We start from the raw sequence: 26542 nt of genomic DNA, 5'->3' as shown, positions 1-26542 counted from the left end.
GTGAAAATGAATCTAAGGCGAGAAAATTTTCGGTCAATGATTTATTATGACTTTCGTTGTGGGCTTACTCAACAACAAAGCTATGATAGGCTGCGATTGGCATTTTTTAATGAAGCCCCATCTCGTGCCACTATTTACAATTGGTTTAACGAGTTTAAGCGTGGACGTAGCAATCTCAACGATGATCCGCGTGAAGGACGTCCTTTAACAGCGACTACTGAAGATAATATCAGTGCTGTGCGACGCATGATAGAGTAAGATAAGAGAGTGACCTATCAGCAGATACGAATGTGAATATGAATTATGTAGAAGTATGAAAATACTAATGATACTTGATAAGAAATTATTAGTTACCTAAATGAAATATTTCTTAAAGAAAAAAGAAAAAACTGAAAAACGTCTTAGGGAACTCAGACATTAATTATTCCGAAAAATTATAATATCCTACTAATATTATAAATGTGAAAGTTTGTATGTCTGGATGTATGTTTGAACTTCTTTAACGCAAACACTACTGAATGGATTTTGATGAAACTTTGCAATAATATAGCTTACACACCAGAATAATATATAGGCTATAATTTATATATATATATTCTGTGAATTATCTATACATTTAAATAAAATTGGAGTGTCTGTTTGTAATATTGAAGTAACCATTTTTTACAAATGTATATTATGAATACATATACAGAACATGCACCAAAATAACATTTTTTAAAATTTTTGTCTGTCTGTTTGTTCCGGCTAATCCGGCGTCTTTTATTGGCAGATAGCTGATGTAATAAGGAGTAACTTAGGCTACGTTTATTTTAGAAAAATAAAGCAATGTCCAAGAAACTCTAAAAATAATTTATATGGCAAAACAACGTTTGCCGGGTCAGCTAGTTTATAATAAAATAATAGGCGAATGGAGAAATATAGAGGCAATGTTTCGGAACAACTCTCAAATTTGTCATTGAATGACAACAGTACTCCAAATGAGATGTATGGCATGTTATTGAAAATAATTAAGACAGAGTTTGCTTCTATATTTACTTCAAAAACAGTCAACTCGGGTGGTTTCTTGTCATTTAATGACTGGGCAATAGCTGGTATTCATAGGAGCAGACAACGGCTATATGAACTATGTAGTGAGAGATCATCATGTAATTATGATGAATATTTCTTGTGTATGTGAAAAAATATTCAAAATTATTTAAGAAAGTATGTAACTAAGTCAATGCATATTAGAGAATTGATTAAAAATGCATCAAATAAAGAAAAATTACTTGGAAAGTTAATAACTGTGAATCTGAAAGAGCGAAAGACTGCAACTTTGAAAATAATCTAATAATAAACAATTCTAAAATCCACTGTGAGCAGGAAGTAGCTTTTACTTTTGAGAAACTTTTTTCTGACATTCCAGTTTCTATCACAAGCACTCTTGTCCCCTCCACGAGTTTTGATGAGTCACTTCTTTTGGAAAATGTTAAAAAATGTAAACAAAATTTAAAATTCAGTGTTGTAAGCCCAGCAGAAATAATTAAAACTTTCAGATCTTTAGAAATGAAAAAGACTACTGATATATCTGTAAAAATAATAAGCTAAGCTATTGACGTCATAGCACTATGGTGCTATGACTAGCACTAGTTTTTAATAGCTGTATTGAACATGGCGTGTTTCGTGACCTTCTGAAATATAGTAAAATCACACCAATATTTAAATTGGGACTCAATTCTGACCCGAATAACTATCGGCCTATTTCGGTGCTGCCGAAATATATACCCTTAGTATAATTTTTGAAAAAAATATTTTAAGCCAAATGCTTACTCACTTTATATAAGTTACTTCATATAAAACAATTTGGCTTTACTAGGGGACGCTCGGCTACGGATGCAGGCGTTGAACTCATCAGGAATGTTTTTGAGGCCTGGGAGGAATCACAGAATGTACTTGGTATCTTATTTTTTTTAAATTTTTAACTGACTTCAAGGAGGAGGTTCTAAATTCGTCGGTACGTTTTTTTTTATGTTTGTTACCTCAAAACTTTCGACTGGGTGAACCGATTTTGATAATCATTTTTTTATTTGAAAGCTGGAGCTTCCCATTGTAATTTGGTCCAGATCTGACAGTGGCATGCACGAGAAATCCATAAGAGTCTTAAATTTGCTATGTGTATGTCGACGACAAATTTACGAATAACGCAATATCGCGCCAACCGATTTCGATGATTCTTTTTTTATTGGATCCATGACAAAGTTACGGAACTCTTCAATTCTTTGGAGCAAACTAACGATACTCGGCCGAAACTTTTTTGTGCTATTAGGATGTTTAAGTCATTTACCGTAACGTAGTTATGGTCAAGTAATTGTCGTAGTCGAATATGATGATCGATGATATCAATGGAACTCCTTAATCACTTACAGTAAGTTTGTGGCGCCCATTTTTCTCAGGCCTGAGGCATTCAATTTGGAATGGGTGGTAGTTTTTTGACTTTCAATAAGTGCTTTCACATCCTATTTTGAATAAAAATATTTGAATTTGAATTTGAATAAGGGTGCCTTCTGTGGCAGAATTTCTGTCTGTAATCAAATCGCAAAGCGGTTACGTTCATTGCTGCAGTGATAAATTTAGTTTATCTACACATATTCAGATAAATTGTTAGTTAGTGTACTACTTCAAATAAACTCAATATCAAAAAATAAAAAAAAAACACTATTCCAAAACAATAGTTATAATATGCGCCAAAAAGTATAAAAATAATTGCGTATTTTTGTACAATCTAATTAATTAATCTAATTCTGGTTAAACAGTCATAAAACCAAATATATATATTCAATTTACCGCGCCAAATGTCATAAATGTAGATGCGAATATTTTATTTAATGGAGAGGTGGTAAAACCAGTGGGAAAGGTTACTATATAGCATAAGCGATTTTCTTAATGACACCACAGACTGCGAATGAAGCAAACAGGCTCTTTAATTATAAATGTTTATTCTACGACATCACATTGTAATCCATATTTTTATACAAAAAAAAGCCCGCTGACTTTCTTGTGCCCGTTTTTCTCAGGTCTGAGGCAGTCTATTTTGAATGGGTGGTAGTTTTTGACGTTCAATAAGTCATTATTTTGAATAAAAATATTTGAATTTGAATATATCTATTACGACGTTTCGCAAATTTTTCCATCCTTCACCTGGTTATGAGAAGTATTTATTTATAATGTTTGAAACTCGCACATAATACTGACAAAACAACCAACCCTAAGTAAAGTAGTTATGTTGTATGTCCAACACCAAAATATTACAAGTAACTAGTTACTAATGAATGTATAGGAAATGTATTACGATGATACTAAGATCAATAATGATTTAAATATAAGTCGTAACATTTTAAACCTTCGCCAAGTAATAGTTAAATTATAAGAAATAGCATATTATAACCGGCTTACAACATTATTAATTTAAATTAAAAAATAATATCCTCTTTAGTTTTAATCTGCAATTGATTTGCATGCAGCTGACTCGGAGGAGACATTTTTAATTTAAAACAATCTTCTGAGCTGGCATCCCCAGGGATCTCGTTATCCCTAGCTCCTGTCTCGATAACAAGCAACATCTTGCTTCAAGATTATGGCTTATTAAAAATATACCAGTTCCTTTTCTTAAATTTATGTTATCTTAAATAATACTCTTGGGCGCTGTATTACATAATAATATATTCTGCAGTAGAAAAAGATCTACAAGTAAAAATAATTTTCATGAAAAATTAGGTAGTGAGTCTAACTAATTTTCCATTAATATTTCTAATAATTAACGGGTCTACCTACACATAGTATTACACAAAAAAAGTTATTAAATATTACTGTGATTTTGTAACAATTCTTGAAATTGTTATAAAACCGACTAAACAAAATATTCAATTGTATTGGCTGAAGTAAGTATTTTTATGCCATCTGTTAAATAGGTTTACTAGGTCCAGTAACCTTGACTGAATGAGGACTGGAATAAAGCCGTTTGATGCCAAAGCTTGTATAATTATAAGGTATTTAAAATTAAGTAATAATAATAATATAAAGGGCAAGTCCACAAATCATCAACCTCACATTGACAATCGTTAATCTATCTTGCTCTTCTTTCTTTTCATACGAAAACTTAATTCACACTCATTTTAACGTGTCTTACTTAACAATATGATATGTTTTTAAAGTGATAACCGTCACTTCTAGGATTAATATACAAATAAAATTTGAAAAACAAAATTTTATGAACGATGCGGGACTCGAACCCACGACCTCCGGCGTTCCGTGCCGGTGCTCTAACCAACTGAGCCAACCGTTCGAGTACCTCCTCGTTACAAAATTCTGTTTGCCACAACCTGAGAGTTGAACAAAGCAACAGTCCAACAAGTCCCACATCGTTCATAAAATATTGATTTTCCAATTTTATTTGTGTGTCTTACTTACTTTTGCTTTTAACTAGTGAAAGCTAATGATGAACCATTTTGTCTATTATTCATTTTGGACGTACATTTCGTAATAGTTAAGTATTACTTAAATAATTCAATAATAATCCGACAGTTCTGTGGTGTTTGTACCTTACCTAGACGTGAGCAATGTTGTGAGTCTTCTTCCTCGTAGTAGAGAGGTGCTAGTGCTCCGAAGAGGTCAACCTGACTCGATTAGGGAGTCGCGACGAAGCGGACTCCCTACTAGAGTCAATTTAACATCAACGAGCTTCGGTCCTCTTCAGATGTCTTCTTTCTTCCATTGGTCTCATAAACAATATAATATTCCATACAAAAATAAGTATAAAACTAAACAACAGTTGGATCAAAACAGACTCAAATGGGAATCAAGAATTTGAGTGCAATGAGAACAAGTGACAAAAATCTGATTAATTCAAAACATCGTGTATTGACTTCAAATATAATTCTTAAGGTTTTTCACTTTTTGAAGTTGAAATGTTACAATATTTTGTTGTATCACTTTGTACAGATTGTTTGATTTAAGTCGTAAATATTGATTTAAAAGAGTGACGACGAGTTTCTTGTTACCTCTTCTCATTGAAGATCGACTTTCACAAAATGGTGGTAAATGATAAATATAATGTAGACATTCATTTTTCTATCTTAATGAGTAAATAACTTTTAATTAGAGTTTGACTTTAAAACATAAATAGTCTGACGTCGGGATGTCTGTTGCCTGGGATTTATAATACACAATGATCTATGGTTGGTAGGTCCGCACATTATATGATTGTAACATTTATAATTTATATATAATATATATAATATAATAAAATATTTTCAAATAATTACTCTAGAACGAATGTGAAAGAATACGGTAAATGGTATAATAGAATATCTAAAACATTCAATGATACCAACGGTCATGACGTTGACATTTTTCACGACACGTTTAAGTCATTTAGAAATAAAGTTTTAGAAAAAATAACGACCACGGTGGATAATAGTTTTTATTAGATTGTTAAGGACTTTCACACTTACCACTTTATAATTAACTAGCTGACCCGGCAAACGTTGTTTTGCCATATAAAGTATAATTCACGCGATAGTTTTATAAGTAATAAAATATTGCCTATATTATAGCCTGTACATCATTTTGTTCTATTGTCAATAGTTCTTGCAGCGGACGCAAAAATAGGTTTTCGATTTTAAACCTTGTGTTACAAAATAGCAATTTTATTACGGATCCCTAATTTTGAAAAAAAAAAACATAGCCTATAGCCTTCCTCGATAAATGGACTACCCAACACTGAAAGAATCATTCAAATCGGACCAGTAGTACCAGAGATTAGCGCGTTCAAACAAACAAACAAACACTGCAGCTTTATAATATTAGTATAGATTACATTGTATAGTTTCTAGAATTAAGATTTATTACTAAGTTACTTAATTTTTTCATAATTAAAATATTGAATGTATCTAAGTAGAATAACCAACCTAGAATTAGTATGTAAGTGCAAATCAATTGTTAATATTGAGTTATTGTTGGTACCTACATCTTAAATAAATAATAATAATGTTCACATTCTTTAATAATTGAAATATCCATCTAAAATATAATACAGCCCAACCTCGCCTCTCAAGTAAGAGCTGTGATAGTGTCCGCCGATAGAAACATTATTAAGTAGAATTTGCGGAAGATTGGCGCCGTAACTCAGTTACAAACTCATCTGTCTGTACTCGATATTTACTGGTGTAACTCGGTTGGTATAATAAAGATTACACTAAGAGTTATAAAATAATTTTCAATGTACAGTTCACTTCACTAACTCTCTTAATTAAAACTACGACGTAGTAATACTAAGAAAGTACAGCATATTTTATGTTTTACTTATAATGTTTTGTTCTATAGTATTTTTTATTTATTTTTCCAGTGGTGTGTGATAGTGGGCAGCACCGCTCAACACCAGGTGATGTGCGTAAGCGTGTATGAAATTATTCTAATGTAGTTGGTATTTATTTATTTATTAAAACGTATTAATTTATTCTTCACAAATAAATAATAGGCTATCTCTAATTGGTTATTACTGTGCAGGTGAGTGGCCTTTCGCTTACTCTACCGGACGGATAAACAAAGTTAAAGATAGTTGCCATTAGATACCTTGCATATATACATACGTGACAGGCAGACACAGATTACGGGTACTTTCGTCTGCCACGCTCCCGACACTCTTGTCTGCCATCAAACCTTTCATACATGTTCTGTCATGGATTATCTCGATTTGTGCTCTTCTCAACACACCTCTGAAGTGATCGTGGACAGCACACCTGCCTCGACCTCTCCCAACACTTTAAACAGATCTGTACCGTCCGCGTATTTTACATACAACTAAATTAGATAGTAGTTATAATTATCAATATTGTTATATTATGGCCAGGTATGTTATTGTTGTGTTGTCTTATATTTTGTGAGTTTACGAACGGTAACGTTTAATGTTCTGTAACAACTACAACAATAGCTATAACTGGCTGCCCAATAACATCCCTGTTTCGTATTACGTAGAGTCGGGTCGGGTCCTTTGTGCGCCGTTTACTATCGATGTATAAAATTTCCATTTATATTATTTACGTCTCGTAAGAACACGCAAGGTTCGTGTTAAATGCGGATCGTAAATCTACTATCGGCGGGTGGGGCCCGGAGGGGTCGAAGGGGACATGTAAAGGCGTCGAAGCGTTTAATGTACTTTGGTGTATGGTCGAAGATTGGCGAGGAGAGCGGGACGTGGCTCATGAAATGGCGTGACAACATTGTACTGACGGCATATAAATTTAAATATAATGTTTGTTGATGTGAGGTTTTGGTTAATATCAGTATTTTTAGAACTACATTCTGCTTCTGTTTCTCATGTTGGTTTATAGAAACAATTCATTCATATTGATTCTTTAGAGTTGTATGTTGTTCCTAAGCATCCGTCGCCGTCGCCTGGAATCTTAATATAGAATGTCTCATTGCCGGTCACTACACACAGAAGAAGACGTGATACTGTCGCATTCTTTAGTAACTCTTTTTATGTTAAAGTTTATTTCAAAAGTTTTTGTAGAATTATACTAAATACGCTAACCGTATCAATCATAAAAGCATAGTATACAGAGAGATTTTTGCACACCATACATCTCCACACACGTTATATTGCACCCTAGTATATTTGCTGCCGCTACTAGTTCCAACTACGGCTTCTAATAAATATATTGAATGCTCCGCGGCTTGCGCCTTATTGACGCTATATGGGACGCAATATTCAATTCTGGAGCGCGAGCCCGCGACTATTAAAACTTTGCCGGCTTCTATTGCCTCCATATTGTACTTTATGAGTCGGTCGTCTATTTGCAAAGTACGGCGCTAGGATTTATGCGACATAGACTTGTTAAGAGTATGGACATTATACTCGTACAATGAACTTCTAGTACTTCCAGTCAACATCATTCCTTGATAAGTAAAGTTTTACGTAATAATCTGAAAATACGTTTTTACCATTTCAAAATCCTTTAAAATACACCTACAATTTCCTGATATATTGAGATATTGATATCGGTTTTGGCACTTTCGAAGTACATCTTAACTTATTGAAGTAAATATTTGATTGTATTTCAAACACACGTAACACAAGAACTCACATTTTACCACTTTGGAAGTGTCTCTCGCGCAAAATATTCAGTTTATAATGAAATGATATCAAAAACCTCATTATGATTTTTAAAGACCTATCCATAGATATCCTATACGTATGGGTTTGATGAAAAACATTTTTTGAGTTTCAGTATTAAGTATTAAATTTATTATACCCCTAAAATTTATTGCTTTTTTTATATTTTTGTGTGAAAGTCTTAATGCGGTTCACAGTATACATCTACTTACCAAGTTTCAACAGTAGAGTTCTTATAGTTACGGAAAAAAGTGGCTGTGATATACGGACGGACTGATAGACAGCTATGATGAAACTATAAGGGTTCCGCTTTTAGCCATTTGGCGACGGAACCTAAAAAAATGTATGTTTTAAGTTTATTTTTACCAACCAAATACACAGTTTTGTCATAACCAACAATGGTGTTATAGTATTAATTGATTACCAAGTTTTGAACACAACAGACAAATAAACACAATAGACGAATAAACACAACAGACAGCTACAGCGCTGAGAGAAAACAAAGTCGTTTTGAATCGCCGCAAATAAAGATTCATTAAAACTTGGTGTTTTCCACTTCTTTGTCTTGTTTGAAATACACTTTTTATGAATTATATTTGCACAACACTATTATGGAGTGGAAATATTATAATGTTCTACTCTCTTTCTGTACTCACTTTTTCTCATAATTTATTTTCAGCAAATAATGATATTAGAGGTAATATAGAGAAGGTTAGATTCTTGAAGGTATCGAGGTCGTGTCAACTTGAAAATACCGCAGAAGCAAGTTCGTTCAAAAGTTTGGTAAAACGTCAGACGAAATTATGCAAATTAAATTTATAATCAAAATTTATGAATGATTTCGAGTCCGAATTTAATATCCACGTCGAACCCGCGACCTCTCAGGTTCTGTCCAAGAGCTTTGTTCAACTCTCAGGTTGTATCACATGTAAATCGCACTTGTAAATATAAACAATATGGTGAAGCCACAACCTAAGAGTTACGAGATTTTATAGCGATCCGTTACTCGAACGGTAAGCTCAGTTGGTTAGAGCACCGGCACGGAACGCCGGAGGTCGTGGGTTCGAGTCCCGCATCGTTCATAAAATTTTGTTTGTCAAATTTAATTTGTGTATTCATAAGATTACTCCATTCCCAGCGGACGTTTCGAATCAGATCATATTTTCACTCTTACACAAAATGGGCTGCTAAATCTGATATTAATAATGTTTATTGATAGCTTGATTATTTTTATTGTGAATGTAAGAATACTGACTAAGAAGATCACTTCTATACACAGATAAATACAAAAATAAATAGCGGTCTATCTAAGTTCTCATAGTACCTGTTTACTGTACGGATGGATGCAAGTTTAATGAAGAGCCATCGACCGTTCCGATATCGAGGGTGATCGAGGCCAGTCACGCGAACCTTCATTATATGTCATAGATAATATGGTCTTATTTACTTTATCGGCGCCAATACTGTATAAACTTCATTACAATGTATTTATCTGTGATTATTCTGATCATGTTAATGAATTGGTACTGTGATTTTTGTTTTTAAATGTACTATGTTACAATTGTTTGGTGATTGAAATAAAATGCGATACTGTCAAGGCAATCAAACGGATATCTTAAGCGATGCAAGGTCGTGCCTGATGATACTGACTTTCTAAGCTGACTTTTTAAACTATTTTCTTTTTGTCAAAATGAGTGAATCTAATGAAGAAATTCAGTACATGTTAAATTTTGTTAAAAAAAAGGAAAACCTGCAAAGAAACCCGCGAGAACCATTATGACGTATAATGGACCTAATGTTAGAGTATTATTAAAAAGTAGCTTTGAGCGTTTTCAATTCGGAAATTTTGATGTCAAAGATGCATCTCGCTCTGCTTTTCCTGTTACTGAAAGAATGGACGACAAAACAGTTCTGGCACGTTTGAAACAAGCTAGGTACCGAGAAGAAAGGTATTGAGATGAAATAAAACCCAACCGTTTTTGAAGAGATTAATAACTGGTTATGAAAAGTGGATCATGTACGACTGACATCTGCAAAAGGTCATGGTCAGTCAGGTTTCGCAGACTGGCAAAACCCGGGTTAACTTGCCATAAAGTGATGCTGTGTGGGATTGGAAGGGCTTGGTGAGATTAATGTAATAAGTTGAGAGGAAGCGGCGGGTCTTTCATCAGGATAACGTTAGACCATACACATAGACACTCGGCAGAAATTAAAAATGTTTGGCTGAGAGATGGACATGCATTTCGCCATAATATAGTCCTGAACTTAAACCTTCAAAATGTCTACAACAGCGGGATCATATCACTGCCTACAAGATGGCAAAAAGTCATCGACAAAATGTCATCACTGTAATTAAATGTAAATAAACTCTAATAAAAAATGTCCTCAGTTTTCATATAAAACAATTATTATATAAAAGATTATCATCACCAATATATATGTCATCCTCATCGATAAAAGCTGCCTCACTGACGTATATTAAAAAGGCATAAAAGGCATTTATTTTCTCAAAATTGATTCCTTTAGAATTCTTTTTGATGTAATTTATAATAACTACTAGATACTACTACCGCTTCGGAAACAAATGGCGCTCTGAGAGAGAAGAAGCGGCGCAAGAAACTCTCCCAGCATTCTTTTTTTGCGCTCTTTTCAATAAAAATATACATACAGTCATTTCTATCGCTATAAAATAATCACAATCTAGTCCCAGGCTGTCCGATCATTTAGATATTCAGCAGTAGAGGAGTAATAGGATTTACGACAGAGCCATTTTTTTTTAAACATTTAAATTTATTTATAGATAATGCTTGAACAGCGGCTGGGATTTTATTATAGAAGTGTATACATTTACCCTTAAAGCTATTATGTATCTTATGAAGCCTACTAGAATTAGTTACAAGCAATCCCTTATTTCTAGTGTTATAATAATGAAAATCACTATTAAGAGCAAAAAGATAGTTCAAACTACAGAACGCCGTGTCATGTTAAATTTAGCCAACCAACCAACAATCAAGTTACTTTGTTTTAAATAATTATTTATATTCAATAAATGAGAATTTCTACATGTTATAATTAATGGTCTGTGCGAGAATCGAACCTGTGCCTGGAGTCGACCTTAACCCAACGGGTGTTCCGCTAAGCTAACCTCCGTGATGACGCATGATTCATAAATTTGTCGCTCTTTCAAGCTGAAATGATTTTATTTTTCGAAAAGTTTTGTTTTATTGCAATGAGGAAAAATTTGTCTAGTCTCCGTCGACCGCCGATTAAGGGACTAATGAGCCTTTTTAGTCGCAGTAGTTTGTTAATATAAATATACCTTATTAGCTGTCTTCAACTTTGTATGATATTATCTGCTCTTTATAATATACTTTATAAAAAATATCGGAAAAAACTTAATAAATATAAAAATACTGTGCCTTTTTTATATCCATTCAAATAGTGCAAATATTTAACGAAATTATTTGTTCTAAATCTAAAATAAACGGTGCTAACTTAGATGTCCTATTCCACTCTAAATAGTATTAAAAGATATAATCTTTTTTATGTACTATATTAAAGATAATCAGACGACTGAGACAATAATTGTTAATACTCTGTATTATATAGTTATAGTTTATATGTTATTGTTTTTGCTAAACATTTTTTTATTCATTAAAACGAAATGAGTACTTATCTATGAATTTTTAACCTGCTACCAACACGTAAGAAAGAAGAAGAAAAAATTGGTTTATTTTATGTAAATAAGGTATATTTTTATAACAACTAACATTAATTATAAGATGAATATGTTTTAGATATGAACACATCAAAGCATGTTAACGAAATACGCTCAAATAATGTAATTGGTATGGTGGCCGTACTTCAAATGTCTGCACAAAATATAGGACTGTTCGTTGTAGATATATTTGTACATAAATATCTGTGTCTGGTGGTTGCGCGTGTGTATAATATATTGATGTTTAGAGTTAAATAGGATAAATATCTTATTGCCAGTAGGCACTAGCCACATTCAATAAGCAGTGTTATTCTAATTCGTCTGTTGTAAATTTTGAAATATCTGTGACTATTATATGAAAGTGAATATAAAAATGCCATGAATTCCCTATTTTTAAAGCAAGAACGTATGAATGCATTGATTAGAATAGAACGAGAATTGCCACGATTTGAAGAAGAAACATTTCGGAACATATCGTGATTACATACACGTGAAGAAGGAATACCAATTGCTTTTTTTTGTTTATGAAAATAAAGGACGTTCAGCTGATGGTAATTAATACGCCCTGCCCATTACAATGCAGTGCCGCCAGGATTCTTGAAAAACCCCAAATATTCTGAGCGGCACTACAAAGGAGCTTCCCTGGTAAAAACCTCTGTAAGTGTAACCTTAAGACATAAAAAATGAAAATTACTTATTAATTTTTTACAGAAGCCGGAGCCAGTCATTATGTTACCATGTTGCAAACGACGGCGTCCGATCCCAAAGTGTAGTTACAATCGCCAAATAATTTGCACGAAACTCATAACCATAATATTTTGTTGCGACATTCAGTTACTAATTACATCATCAATTCAGTTTCCCAGCGGAAACGTAAGTAGCTGAAGATGAAGCGCGCACGAACTCTCTTCATTGAATAAGTTTTAATTGTGGGGTGTGTCCCCACTTGTAGCGACGGCAGTAATTACGACTATACTGTTAATTGAGCTGCAAAAATCACGCTCATTTATTGTTATCGTTTCAGTAATAATAACTCTTGTCTCACTTATAATTCTTGAACGGAGTCTATTCTTTCATTAAAACGTTTTGTCTTTTGATCTTAAGCCATAAACTAGAAGTTGTAATGTAAAAAATTTATATGTCATTTTTAAAGACCAAAATAATGCGTTAGTGAGTAATTGTTGGACGAAAATTACTTGTAGAAAAGCGGGTTAAATGGCATACATAATATATATTATACAAAATTAATGAATAGTCTTTATCTGATATATAAAATTCTCGTGTAATAGTGTTAAACTTTGAACTCCTCCGAAACGGCTTGACAGAATCTCATAAATTTTGAGTGCATATTGGGTAGGTCTGAGAATTGGACAGCATCTTTCATTCCCCTAAATGTTAAGGGTGGTCCACACGAATTTTTTTTTATAATTTTGTTTGATTATGAATCAGAAAATTTTCACCCATCTACGATCAACAGTTACTTTTGTATCGCGTTTTTAATATCGGCAATACAACGTTTGCTAGTTCAGCTAGTATTATATAAGTAAATGGTTTTAGTTGAAGGTATTGCAGTTAAGGCTGTATATCTATGCATTAATTCATACAATGTACGTTGTTCTACATTATCATAATTAAACGAAAAAAAAGGCGCAAAAAATAATTTATAAATATTGATGCAGGAAATTGGGAACCAATTATTAGAAAGGGTCGAAGTTTATCACGCCTTCGGATATTACGCAATAAAATATCAAGCTAAGTGGGCGAGAGCCGTAACTAATCATAACCACGTCCCTAAATGATTGCGAATCTTACTTTTCTCGTAAATTATACCAATTTCTTTATACGAACCTATTTCGTTATGTAGGTTAAGTGATTTTGTAGTTGATTCCTTATGAAAGTAATATTTTAAAGCTAACCAAGGAAGTGCTGCTTTTTTTATATAGAATTGATTGAGTAAGAGAGAGAGAGTTGTTACACGAGCTACATTTTCGTTGGTCGATAAAACAATCATTGTACAACTTGAAAACTTTTTATTATTTTATTGGGCACGCAAAGTAGCCCTAATCTAAGTAGTTAAATTGTGGAAACAGGAGTCCCTATACCAAGCCATGGTAATAATATTATTCTGATGTTAAAATATATTTTTGGAACAACAGGGCCCCTTTTTCACCAAGCTGGCATTTGTCTGTGATCTATCTGCTGAAAAATCGTCAATTTTATAATTATTTTGTGAAAATGTAATTTATTTTGATTGGTAATTATTGACATGAGATCGGAGCGGTGTCAGAATTGCTTTAAAATTGTAGTGTTTTTGTTGTTAGTTACTAATAGCTCTTTGAAAAAAAATAGTGGTGACAGTGACAGCGTTTTACAGGAGCTCCCATACAGAGGAGCATTTCGAGAACGGATTCATTTTTCATTTGGAATCACAAACTTTGCGCTTAACGGAAAATTTCGAATAAGTAAAGTCTTATAAAAAATATATTCGAGTAAATGAAATTGGTATGGTGGTGGTTAACTTTTATTGTAGCAATCATAATACCAAAATATGCCGAATTATCTCTATGACTATCCGAAAATGGTGCCAGAATAATAAACCATAATTTCTCTTAACATATTTTTTCTGTTAATCAATGAGTAACCCTTATCTCGATACAAATATATAAGGACTATGATCATATAACGTCATAAAAATACAAAATGATTGAAACCAACCAATATAGTATATAACTGTTATCTTCACTGTTAGTAACTACAGAAATTAAAACAACATATTAAATCTTCGTGATAGTCAAGTCTTCACTATCAAATAACAAAGGTGTTGTTAGATACTTGTCTACAATATTCGTGTCACTTCATAATGTTGGATCAAACAAATACGATGGGGGCGCATAGTTTGTTCTCAAACTTTGTGTACTGTTTCAGATATCATTATATTAATCAATCTTGTTGAGGGTGTCACAAGGCAAAGTCTTATTACGTTTCATGTACATATTTGATGTGTACATAGACGTACTCATTATTATTTTATATTAAAACGTACGATATTCTTATACTTACATAAGTATATTGGTTGATTGATTAAAATATATAGAGGAGTTAATAATATATTATTCAGCTAAAAAGTTAGTGTGACAGACTACAAAATATATTATCTATTCTAGATCAATTGATCTAAATAAATATTTTAGCACAGGACTGCGTTCAATTGCTACTTCACGCGAACCGTCCTGTCGCAGTATCAACATACCTATTGGGAATTTGTTATTTCAACCAAAATTTACTTCAATTAAACTTTGGTTGGAGATCTAAGAACGATCACTATTGGTCAACAAATAGAATATAAGATGAGAATAATTGCTTTAGTTTATTTTGAATAAGAATTTATTTTCCTATGCTCTAAGAAATATAATAGCCTAAATATGCAAAGTAATTCAGATTAATCTACCAAATGGCAGCCTCTATTATATGATAATTTAAAGGATAAAACGAATGATTTAGAAACGTCTATGACATTCTCTATAAGCAAGCCCGCTGTGACTGTATGTATACCCGCTCACTACGTCACAGCTAAAGTCCTTTGATGGAACGCCGGCATAATTTGATTAGACTCCGTTTGTGTCTCGTAATGGCATCTAATAGTAGTTAGTTATACTTGACAAGTTTTAAAAGCCAATTCCATGTGTCCCTTCAATATAATCATACAAGTTCAGAGAAGGTTTCAACCTTCATATCAATAAGCAATAGACCGAGGATTTAAGGACTAAATTAAATTGACAAAATGGCTTCAAAGCCTAAGAAATATATGAGAATAATAGTATAAAAAGAGATTTATATTATCTTTAACTTAAACATAGATAATACTGTGTTATTGTACCTATGCTACATGAAAGCGGAAAGAAAAAAAGAAGATGCTATAATATAAATGTATTTATATTTTAAAGATTGGAATAAAACTCTGAATTTGATTGCTCATTATGAAACCTTATCAACTAGGGAATATTTCATATTTTTTTGCCTTTGAATTGCATTACTATTGAATTCTTATATATTATTAAAATGACATTTAGACGAAAAAATATCGCTATTTTTTACTCTTTAACTTCGTACTGAGTCATTAGGTAAAGAAAAACTAAGGTACTTATTAATTTCTATCTGAGCTTTTACTAGCAAACCCAATTTAATTCATTTCTTTGACGTGGCCGACATTTTGTAGTAAGTTGGCTTTCAAAATGGCGACGGTCGGGTGTCGCGAGAAAGAAAATTACTGTGAAGAGCTCATTTGTAGGACTCTCTTTGAAATCTTAGATTTAGATTTTTCAGGCCACGCTTAGCACACTTTAGTTCTAGAATGTTTAATTATTACCGAGGGAACGGTAAGTGGAGCAAAAGGTGAAGTAATTAACATTTGGCAGTTTATTGCTGTGTGTTGCGGCAGATATTTAAAAAGTTGTACGGTTAAAAAACTTATTATAAAATACTACTACATATTTATAATATAAATGAGTTACAAAAGTTATTGTATTTCACTTTTACTTATGATCTTCAAATCTAAGTGATACGTTCCCTCTTCACTTATTGAAAATAAATTGCAACAATATTTGTAAAGTTCGTTGCTAAACTTGAAAGAATATATTTATTAAAAAATATACTGACTGAGTGAAGTATCAATCTTTTATTTATAACTATTTGCTGCTAGAGCTCTGATAAATACAGTGAAAAACAGTCATACTTCTTACAAAACAAGGCGAATTTTTATATTTGTGTGTATGACGTGATTTAGTCATGAATGGTGAATTTATTTTTGTAGTTGACGTTCCTACTTCAAAATAACTAGTCTGGCTTTAAATATTTTTACAAGTGAACACATCAATTTTTTCTTTTGGAATCTAATTTGGAATGCGTTTATTATTTTAGAAAATTATTCCCTGCCATTTCACATATTATATTTCAAGGATAATATGAAATCCCAATAATGCACTAAATGAGTATGGGACCATCGGTGATTTTCAGTTGAGAGCCAGTCTTGCTTAGGTTCTGTATCTAAAGGTACCCTAAACCTCGGTACTGTTTCGTATGTTCATAGGCACATTGGTGAATTTGCCAGAAACTGTGATCATATGTAAAACAAATATAAACTTGTTATAATTAGCACTCGACTAAGTCGAGTTAGTAAGTATTTTGTTGGGCGAACTATATGCTTTTAGAACGTGACCCCAGAAAATGTACGGAAGAAGTGTTTTGAAATTCAAAAGAATTGCTAAAAAACCTTTATAAGGTAAAGCTTACGTTAACGTAAATTACTTTCTTAATGTATCAAATTGAGAATGGAGCGACCGCCCAGGGTATTAAATAATAATTTTTTTAGTACGAAATTATACTGTGACGAAATTTTATTAAAAAAGTAGAAGTATGGAAATATAAAGGTATTTAGAAGGATGGTACGGAGCTTGTCGAGTGCGGATTATACTTTTTCCATATTCAATTGAATGTAATAAATTGAAATTGAAATCAAATTGGATTTAATAGTGGTGAAGTGGAGACGCTAGTTTTAGAACAAAACATCAGAACAATCAATGACGTCATCCGAGCTGGTGTGGAGTGGGTCGGTAGCAACACACGCGGGACGCAGGTCGCTACGTGGCACACGCCGAGTGTGGAGTGAGGACGCTTGACCCGTTTCCGACGTAATTGTCGATGTCATTCACAACGTAATTGGACAACGACACCGCTTTGTTGGTACATTCTATATGAATATTAACTTCAACCATTATATACGAGTTTAACTAGCGCTATTTTTTAATTCCTTTTTAATAGAAACTGGAAGTATGTTCCGTTTGGTGTGGTGGGTTATAGCTGTGTAATGGTTGTAATCTATGGCACCAGCGTGTCTCTATCAGAAACTCACCTTATCTCTAATCTCTTGCCTCATCTTTTCCCGCTCCTCTTCCATCTTGCGGTGTTTCTCCTTACGCCGCTCTTCTGCCTCACGGATGGCCTCTTGCCGCTCACGTTCGGCTTCTTCTTCCTTTTCCTTATCATCGCTGTCATCACCATCACCACCCACTGCACCTGAAACAAAAGAATATTCATTAGTTATCACAAGATCGTGTATTGTTTGAAAAATAATAATATTTCCTTATGATGGAGGTGCGTTGTTAGTTCTTAAACCAGTTTCTTAATAATAAAATATTACAAATACTTAGTATTATCTCCAAATGTCTCAACCAATAACTTAAAGATCAATTACTATATACTCCCTATTTATTTAAAAAATATGCGACATTATTCATAGTGACCAACGGAAGCGTTAACTGGTAAAGACATTAATAACAATTTCGTATCTAATAAAAACTGTGTTGCCCACTCTAAGCTCGTAACTTCCATGTAATATATTTTATGATACAGGGAGAAACTCAATTATAAAGAGAGAGAAACGTAAGTATAAAAACGTAGGGCAATGAGGCCGCTGTGAAAAATAAAATTCGATAGGAAGTTAAAGTTAAAATGCAGCTGAAATCAAAGGTTCGATAAATTCTAACACACTAGAACATAAAACGAGACAAGATGCTAATTAAAATTGCCCTGCGCTGAATTTCTTGTGCCGACTGAATAATATCTCTCCCGAATGAGTCGTAGATCCTGACTTTCATAAGTGCTAATATGGAAATTATGGCTGCGTATAAATGTCAAATTATGGTATGCATATCTAGAAAAATGTAATTACATCAATGAAAAGATGTCTAGTATAAGGCATTTTTTTTTGCAAAATTGCATTTCTATCTTAGCTTAAACTAGAGACGAAACAATAAAAGTAAGTAAATCTTGGAACGTTATTTCCCTATCGCGCGCACCAGCCTCGCGATTGACAAATGCTTATATTGACGTGTAATGGATTTTCGTCGGCCATGTTGCGACGCGCTCGAGTGTGCGAAACCGGTCCGAGGCGGATTGAACTGGTGTCAAGTGGTGCGCACCGGTTGCCGCCGGTTGCGTGTTGCGGCTTTATAGATTTTTCTAATTCTGGTAATTGATACTGAAAGGGTTAGGGAGTAACACTTATAAATAGTCACGCTAATCAAATATAAATTGGTTTATGTTTTGAACAAAACTGTGCAAAAAAAGGAAAGAAGATAAAGAATATACAAATTGATTTGTAATTGTACTTAGTATCACATTCCTAAACAAATAGATATGTAGATATGTTGACAGACTGGCAGGCAGATACAAATGTAATACTATAATGGTACAGATCTCCAAAATATGAATAAATTTTAATGTTTAACATCGGTTCCGGGCTAATTGATTTCCATTATCTTCTTACATAAACAACATCTAAGTTTAGTTGAAGGCAATCAAGCTGCATCTCTCCCAGCGATTGTGCAGCAATCAGGCATACATTATGTTTCAGCTCGAGAGCCTCCACTTAGACTATTTTAATTCCGGAGCTAGTCACCAGCCATGAAGTGCTCGTGCGGTAACTGCCGCTGTGTACGAGGTGAACGAACTGCCGACCACGCTACCCCATGCCGAGTAACACACTTTTCTACTAACTGTAGCTAAGGTTATATTTTCTGATAACATTTTCTTTATATTTCCTAATACGAACGACTCCAACGTTACTTACGCATTCAATCATTTACAGATTATAATTTGTTTATTGGCATATCTATACTAATATTATAAAGCTGCAGTGTTTGTTTGTTTGTTTGAACGCGCTAATCTCTGGTACTACTGGTCCGATTTGAATGATTCTTTCAGTGTTGGGTAGTCCATTTATCGAGGAAGGCTATATGCTATGTTTTTTTTTCAAAATTAGGGATCCGTAATAAAATTGCTATTTTGTAACACAAGGTGTAAAATCGAAAACCTATTTTTGCGTGCGCTGCAAAAACTATTGACAATAGAACAAAATGATGTACAGGCTATAATATAGGCAATATTTTATTACTTATAAAACTATCGCGTGAATTATACTTTATATGGCAAAACAACGTTTGCCGGGTCAGCTAGTCATTAATATTCTTAAATTGAAGTATTGTAAATTACTTCTGAGCACACTACATGAGCTATATGTCATTAAAAATACTGGTATAAGTATCGGGCCAGTAATTTCAACAATAACTGAAAAAAAGGATAATGACCACATTTTAAAGAGTGATACTTTAATAAGTGTTTGAGACATAATATAATTAAGCCTTATATTTAGACAGAAACAAAATGTGGTAGTATTATTTACACATAATACACGTTTAATGGAAGCTGTTATTTTGATGTTACAATCAGATACTTTAGTATAATTAATACAGACTTGTAAGCAAGTCTTAGAACCCGTTTGAAATAAAACTGTTCAAATGTGTGTGTTCTATAATTTTTGGAGTATAAACGTTTCGTAAGTTGTTTAATACTCGTAGCCTTTACTAACCAGTTATATCCGCAGGAGTCGAACCAATACAAGAGTGTAACATCCAAATGGTAGTGGTGCGCTCAATAAATATTACGAAAATAAATATAAAGTTAACCAGTTAAAATTTTTTTGTTATCAAGGCCTTGCTCTGGGAGATAGCCTGGCTCTACTATTGTTGTTTATAACATGAAATTATTAACGATTTATCTGAATTAAACACATTTTAAAAATATAATTTTACCAACAACCACACCAATTTTAAGTAACTTACTTAACAATATCACCAATTTTCTATACTTACCTATTGTTATCTAATAAAATGTAAAGTAGCGCCATTATGGAAACTAATATTATTTCATTATTATAACACTAGAAATAAGGGATTGCTTGTCACTAATTCTAGTAGGTTTCATAAGATACATAATAGCTTTAAGGGTTAATGTATACACTTCTACAATAAAGTCCCAGCCACTGTTCAGGCATTATCTATAAATAAATTTAAATGTTTTACAAAAAAATGGCTCTGTCCTAAATCCTATTACTCCACTGCTGAATATCTAAATGATCGGACAGCCTGGGACTAGATTGTGATTATTTTATAGCGATAGAAATGACTGTACAATATTGTATATTTTTATTGAAAAAAGCGCAAAAAAAGAATGCTGGGAGAGTTTCTTGCGCCGCTTCTTCTCTCTCAGAGTGCCATTTGTTTCCGAAGCGGTAGTAGTATCTAGTAGTTATTAGAAATGACATGAAAAAGAATTCTAAGGGAATCCATTTTGAGAAAATAAATGGCTTTTATGCCTTTTTATGCCTTTTAATAAAAGGTCGATTACTTTTTCATTAGAAGAACTCTTACAGCAATATAAAGTATTATTGTTTCATGAGCTGCCAAAATGAAAAAAATATTCCTAATTTTTATTCATAAAATAAAATCGTGTCTTAAATTTCATATTGATCGACTGGTCATCAAATTTTGTGTGACTAAGTAAAAGATACGAATAATGTTCATCTTCCATTAAAGTAATTACTTCTGAATATTCATCAAACAATTTGAATAGTAATCTTTTATTCAGAACTCACTTATAAATTGATTTTTTATGCTCGAGGAATGTCTGATAATAACGTTGAGATGAAAAAAAAAAATTGGGAATAACGAAATTATTTATAATTAAAGTAAACGATTAATTACACATAAAACCTTCGGGATAGTAAATATTATTATATTATGTTCATCCCCTCACCTACGTTGCGCTCCATCTTAAGGCTTCAAAATCACCACATTATATCCCGAAAGCCTAAAGGTGTTGTCATAATATGTCACATTTTGCTGGTTTACCTCTCACTATGAAGCAAATTTAAAAGTATTTACAGCAAAAACACAGAGCGATGTCTTAACTTACATCTACTTATAATAAATTAAATACTTAGTTTAAATAAAATATTACATAATATGATTATATTATATATTATAATTAAACAAAACTAGAGGGTGACAAGTATCTGCAGTTTGCATCTGAGAACAAGATATTTAACTTTGAACAGAGGAAACGAACGGCGGAAATGATGATATATTAACTGTACTATAAAGGGTATAAATCTCAGTCGGTTAAAAATCCCAGATAAACCAGATAATGAACACCAGCTATCGCTCGTAATCGAATCGCCACGAGAGCCGTCTCTAATGGGAATGCTTATTGAGAGCGCGTCGGCAAATTGAATTCTGGTGCGCGCCTGTCTCGACCTCGGCATGCGACCCTACGTGACTATGAAGATGAGGGCGACATAATTATGGCTTTTATTCGAGAAATTTCTCTCATTTCACGATCGAATTTCGCGGGAATTCTGAGCGGTTTATTTTTAAATTGACATATCGAGGCAATGTCGCGTCTTGAGGAATGTGGAATAATTGAGTGTTAAGTTATGAATGAAGAGAAATATTTCAATTAAATTGGAGTTATTTGGCGTTTGCAAAATAATAATATCTTGTAGAGTGTGCGCGCTGAATCGGCATCACGACGTCTCCTCGTCTACCACCAAGCAGTGGTGTGTGTGTGTGTTCCGGTATGAAGGGAGCCGTGCTGGTGAAGTTACCGGTCGGATTACTATGTTGTCTGAAGATGACTGAGCGGCACTGCATTGTGATGGGCAGGGCGTACCATCAGGTGAATGTCTTGCCCAAGATGAGTAAATTAACTTATTTTCATAAAAAAAGTTTTGGTGGCCATTCCAGAAGATGGAATGAAATGGAAAATTTTAAGTAAAGTGAAAATAAATTTCCATAATACCTCAATTTAATGATTGTCATCAATTGATTGGGTAAGTAGTTATACAATAAGTAACACGAAATTTAATAATATGAATTACAACTTTACAATTATCTAATGTTGCCAAAAACATGTACTGAATGATGCGATTCTATAAGTTTCTTTTAAGTTACCCTTTGTACACATATTATTACATCAAAACCAAACCCAGATGCTTGTTTTGTTAAGAATAGACAGGTTTGTAGACATGATGGCCAAAGAATAACCATCGTCCACTGTGTTAGTAACCGAGAAAATAAAAGGACATTGCCAACCGATATATGTTCACCATATAGCACGAATCTTGGTCGTGCCAGAACTATTGTTGTCCTCCGCTGATTGTGACAAAACAAGCCCACGAGCTTAGATCGTTTACACGTCCAGATAAGCTACGAGTATAACAGCTGTAAAACGTCGAAAAAAATTGTGTTTAGATCTAACCTACATTTTGAGGAATGCACGCACACTGACACACAGTATCGTACAAATCTCACGTGTAAGACGTAGCTTGTCACGCACATCTTAGTATTACTCCTGGCCTATTTTTTAACAGCAAGAGACTCTATCTAGATGTATTAATAATCTAAGCCCACGACGTATACCAATGAACATAAGAAATTAAAAACGAACACAGTGGAATATCGAGGATGTGTCAAGTTGGTCTCGTATCCAATTTGGCGGTACACAAATTGAATGAGCCGCGTTATAAGTCAGCTACCACGCGAGTCTACAGTTGATAGGCAATCCAATCAACAGTGAAGCTCCCGTGTGTGGTGACCAGCGCCGCGCCAGACTACAGATTTAGTTTGGTTTTAATTCATCGCGTGGGAAACTTGATACATGGTGCCAGTGGACGGTCGGGGGTGAGTATTGTATTGTTCCGCTGCATATCTTAACATTTTCAATATGTTTTCTGGTTACAATGAATAATAAAACCAATTACTAAGTTTGTGCGCAGCCAATCTATTAACATTTATTTAAATCAACTATTAAAATAGAGAGAAGCTTATTAAATTAACAAAAAAAAATATAGTGTAACAAAACTATTCAATTCATTGAAAATGTTTAGTTTTTTAACAATTTTCACCATTAATTCAAATGAAATCAAAATAATTTAGTAGGTATTTATAAAATACACTTTTCCACGACTTAAAAATTACAATGGTCTTAGATTTTCGAAATGGTCAGGCATTTTGTCTTTTCATATAAAATAATTTAAAATGTATTGAGACACCTAATTTTATGATATTAATCTTCTATTTTGTAGCGGGTATGCTACTTATATTCCTAACGTTAAGTATAACGATCAAAACTGAGATACCCGAGCTGTCTCTTATATTTAAAAAAAAATGCGAAATTATGAATTATGAGATACACGCTAAGGCGAAGGAAGCGAACCAGCCCTGTAATTAAAGGAGGGGCTAAGACGATCCCAAAATTACATAAAATTCTTCAAGGGACGAAATATTGTTAGAGCCCTTAATGATGAATATCGCCCTATTAATTTTACGAGTTGTTTGTTCGTCCGTTGACGTAGGCAAACAACAGCTTTACGATGTATAAACATGATTGGATATTTTGTAAACAAGTTAGCGCGATTATTATTGGCGATATTATAATTACTGTGTTCATATCTAATGTAATAATAAATAATATAATGTTTCAATTTTGTTGTTGATTAAGTGGAAATATAATTATCCTAAAGCCAGAATAAATTTAAGTAAAATAGTCCTTTGTAGTTTTTTTTATCCTAAAAATATCTTATTAGAATATTTTTTTTGGTAGATCATCGACACTTAATTTTAATACACTACTTTCTGGACGTAATGCAACTGTATCTGACATATTATTGTTGATTTTATAACTCTTGAATAATCGAAACTTAAAGAGAAAACGAGAGAAACCTGCATGGCCTGTGTATACGGTATTGCCAGTGCATAGTAAATGATATGCAAAAGAAACAGTGCAGGTATAGCACACAGCCTTTGCGCACTCCAGCGTTCACTGGCTTGCTTGAACCCGAAGGTTCAAGCAAAAACCGTCGACAACGACCTGTATGCTACGCCCAGTGAGGAAGTAGGAGGTCCACCTGCTTAAACTCTCGGGAACCCCAAATGATGAAAGTTTTGAGAGAAGCCGCTTATACCATACACGATGAAACGCCTTCGCTATATCCAGGCTAACTGCCAGGCCTTCTCCCTTGTTTTCGATAGCTGCCGTCCATCTATGTGTTAGGTATTACCAGAAGATCGTCTGCTGACTGACCATGGCGAAAGCCGTACTGTCGGTCGTTGATCAACTTGTGACCCTCTATACCAAGAGCTTGCAGTTAATTTAATGGTCTACATGACTTTGGAGAGCAGGGACGTAATAGATGCCGTACGTTTGTACGGATCCGAACAGTCTTTTTGTTGACCGGATGGACAAGAGCTGTCTTCCACAGCCTCTTGAGTATAAATGCTAGAATAAATGCGTTAGTACCGGCGTCAACTCAGGGGCACACATTCTAAGCACGATTGCAGAAATGCCATCCAGCCCACTCGACTTCCTGACGTGCGAGAAAAACAGAGTACCGAATAGTTTTCGGTCTGAAATGTACTTCAGGAATTGAGCTCTGACACTGCGGGATAGCGGTGTTTTTTCGGTGTCATCAAGAGTTGTATATTGTATAATACAAAATAATATTTGTATTATACAATATACGACTATATATACAAATAACAAACTAACTTCTATCAATTTATTTGTCTATTACATATTGACAAATGTTGTGTGTTTACGTAGGTTACTTTTTGATGATTTAGCGCACTCGGTATCTTTTTACCTGGTATTAGTGTAAAGCTATGCTATCAGCTGAAATCTATTTAAATGTGTGCTCTTAAGTTTCTTCGCAGATGTAATTCTAAAAACTATTCTTATAAGCTACTTATTTTTGTCAGTTATCCGCTTGCTGATATGAAATAATAAACTATTTAGGTTAAGTTGTGTTGTGTTTCAGACGCGGCGGCACGTGACTGGTAATCTGCTCTAGCAATAGACACAGGGCCGCGTTAGGCCTAGCTATCGATCCGTCCAATAATAGACTTGGAAACTCCAACACACTCTATGGTTAGCTCGGCCTTCGTGTTGCGCGACAACTTTCCAACCCTCTTGTGAATCAACCATTGTACATTGTAACAGTTTAACAATGTATTTCAGGTACCTTCATTCGATAACAACTTATTACCTCGCAACCTACTATACAAAGCACGGTTCACCTACTTTTCCTTATAATTTTGGCTCATCTTTAAAAATTTACGTTTCCCAAATATTTGACCTTTGGTTCTTCCGATTGGCTAAAATTTTGAAGATTGCAATTTATTAACGACGAATGTTAGTTATAAGTTCTATAAACTTTTTAACAAACGGCACAATAAAGAATCCTACGAGCTCATACAACGCACGTTTAAATGTTAACGATCTTAGTCAAAAGCAATTATAGTTCTCTAACAAAGAATAGAAGAAAACTGTTAAAAAGTGCAAGAACGTCTATCACAATGAAGTTTCCGTTTGTATGAAAATATGCTTAAATAAGACAATTAAACATGAATAAAAATGTTATTGTAAGGTACGTCTTCAGAATCTTTAGGAGTTCTGTCTTGATTATTTGAAATAGTGGTCTAATCTTAATCATTAAAACTTCCTTTGTTACAAGAAATCAACGTAAGAGTCTTTATAATCACCCACACAAGTTTGGTCTCCGGAGTGCCACAAATCTGAAATAATTTATACGACTCTTGCTGTTAGACAACTGATGAAAACCGACCAGAAATATTAGTTTAGTGTGCGTGACAAGCTACGTCTTACACTCGCGATTTGTATGACACTTTCTGTTAGTGTGCATGCATTGCTCTAAATAGAGGTTAGTTCTAAACTCAATTTCATCATCAGGAAGAAGACAAGAGCGTCCATTAAAC

The 26542-nt window shown here is 33.5% G+C and overlaps 1 protein-coding gene across 5 annotated transcripts in view; it reads right to left on the bottom strand.

The window, feature by feature from the left end:
- Positions 1 to 26542, bottom strand: part of LOC126972317 (complexin) — a 207026-nt gene that overhangs the window by 5968 nt on the left and 174516 nt on the right. For all 5 annotated transcript variants that reach the window (XM_050818984.1, XM_050818986.1, XM_050818988.1 and 2 more), the window contains one exon: positions 17782 to 17945. In XM_050818984.1, the coding sequence (XP_050674941.1) occupies positions 17782 to 17945 (164 nt within the window). The remainder of the gene's footprint in view (positions 1 to 17781; positions 17946 to 26542) is intronic.

The sequence above is a fragment of the Leptidea sinapis genome, chromosome 26, assembly GCF_905404315.1.
Source record: "Leptidea sinapis chromosome 26, ilLepSina1.1, whole genome shotgun sequence".
Classification (NCBI taxonomy): domain Eukaryota; kingdom Metazoa; phylum Arthropoda; class Insecta; order Lepidoptera; family Pieridae; genus Leptidea; species Leptidea sinapis.
Note: the sequence above shows the minus strand (reverse complement) of the source record. Positions and strands in the feature narration are given on the sequence as shown.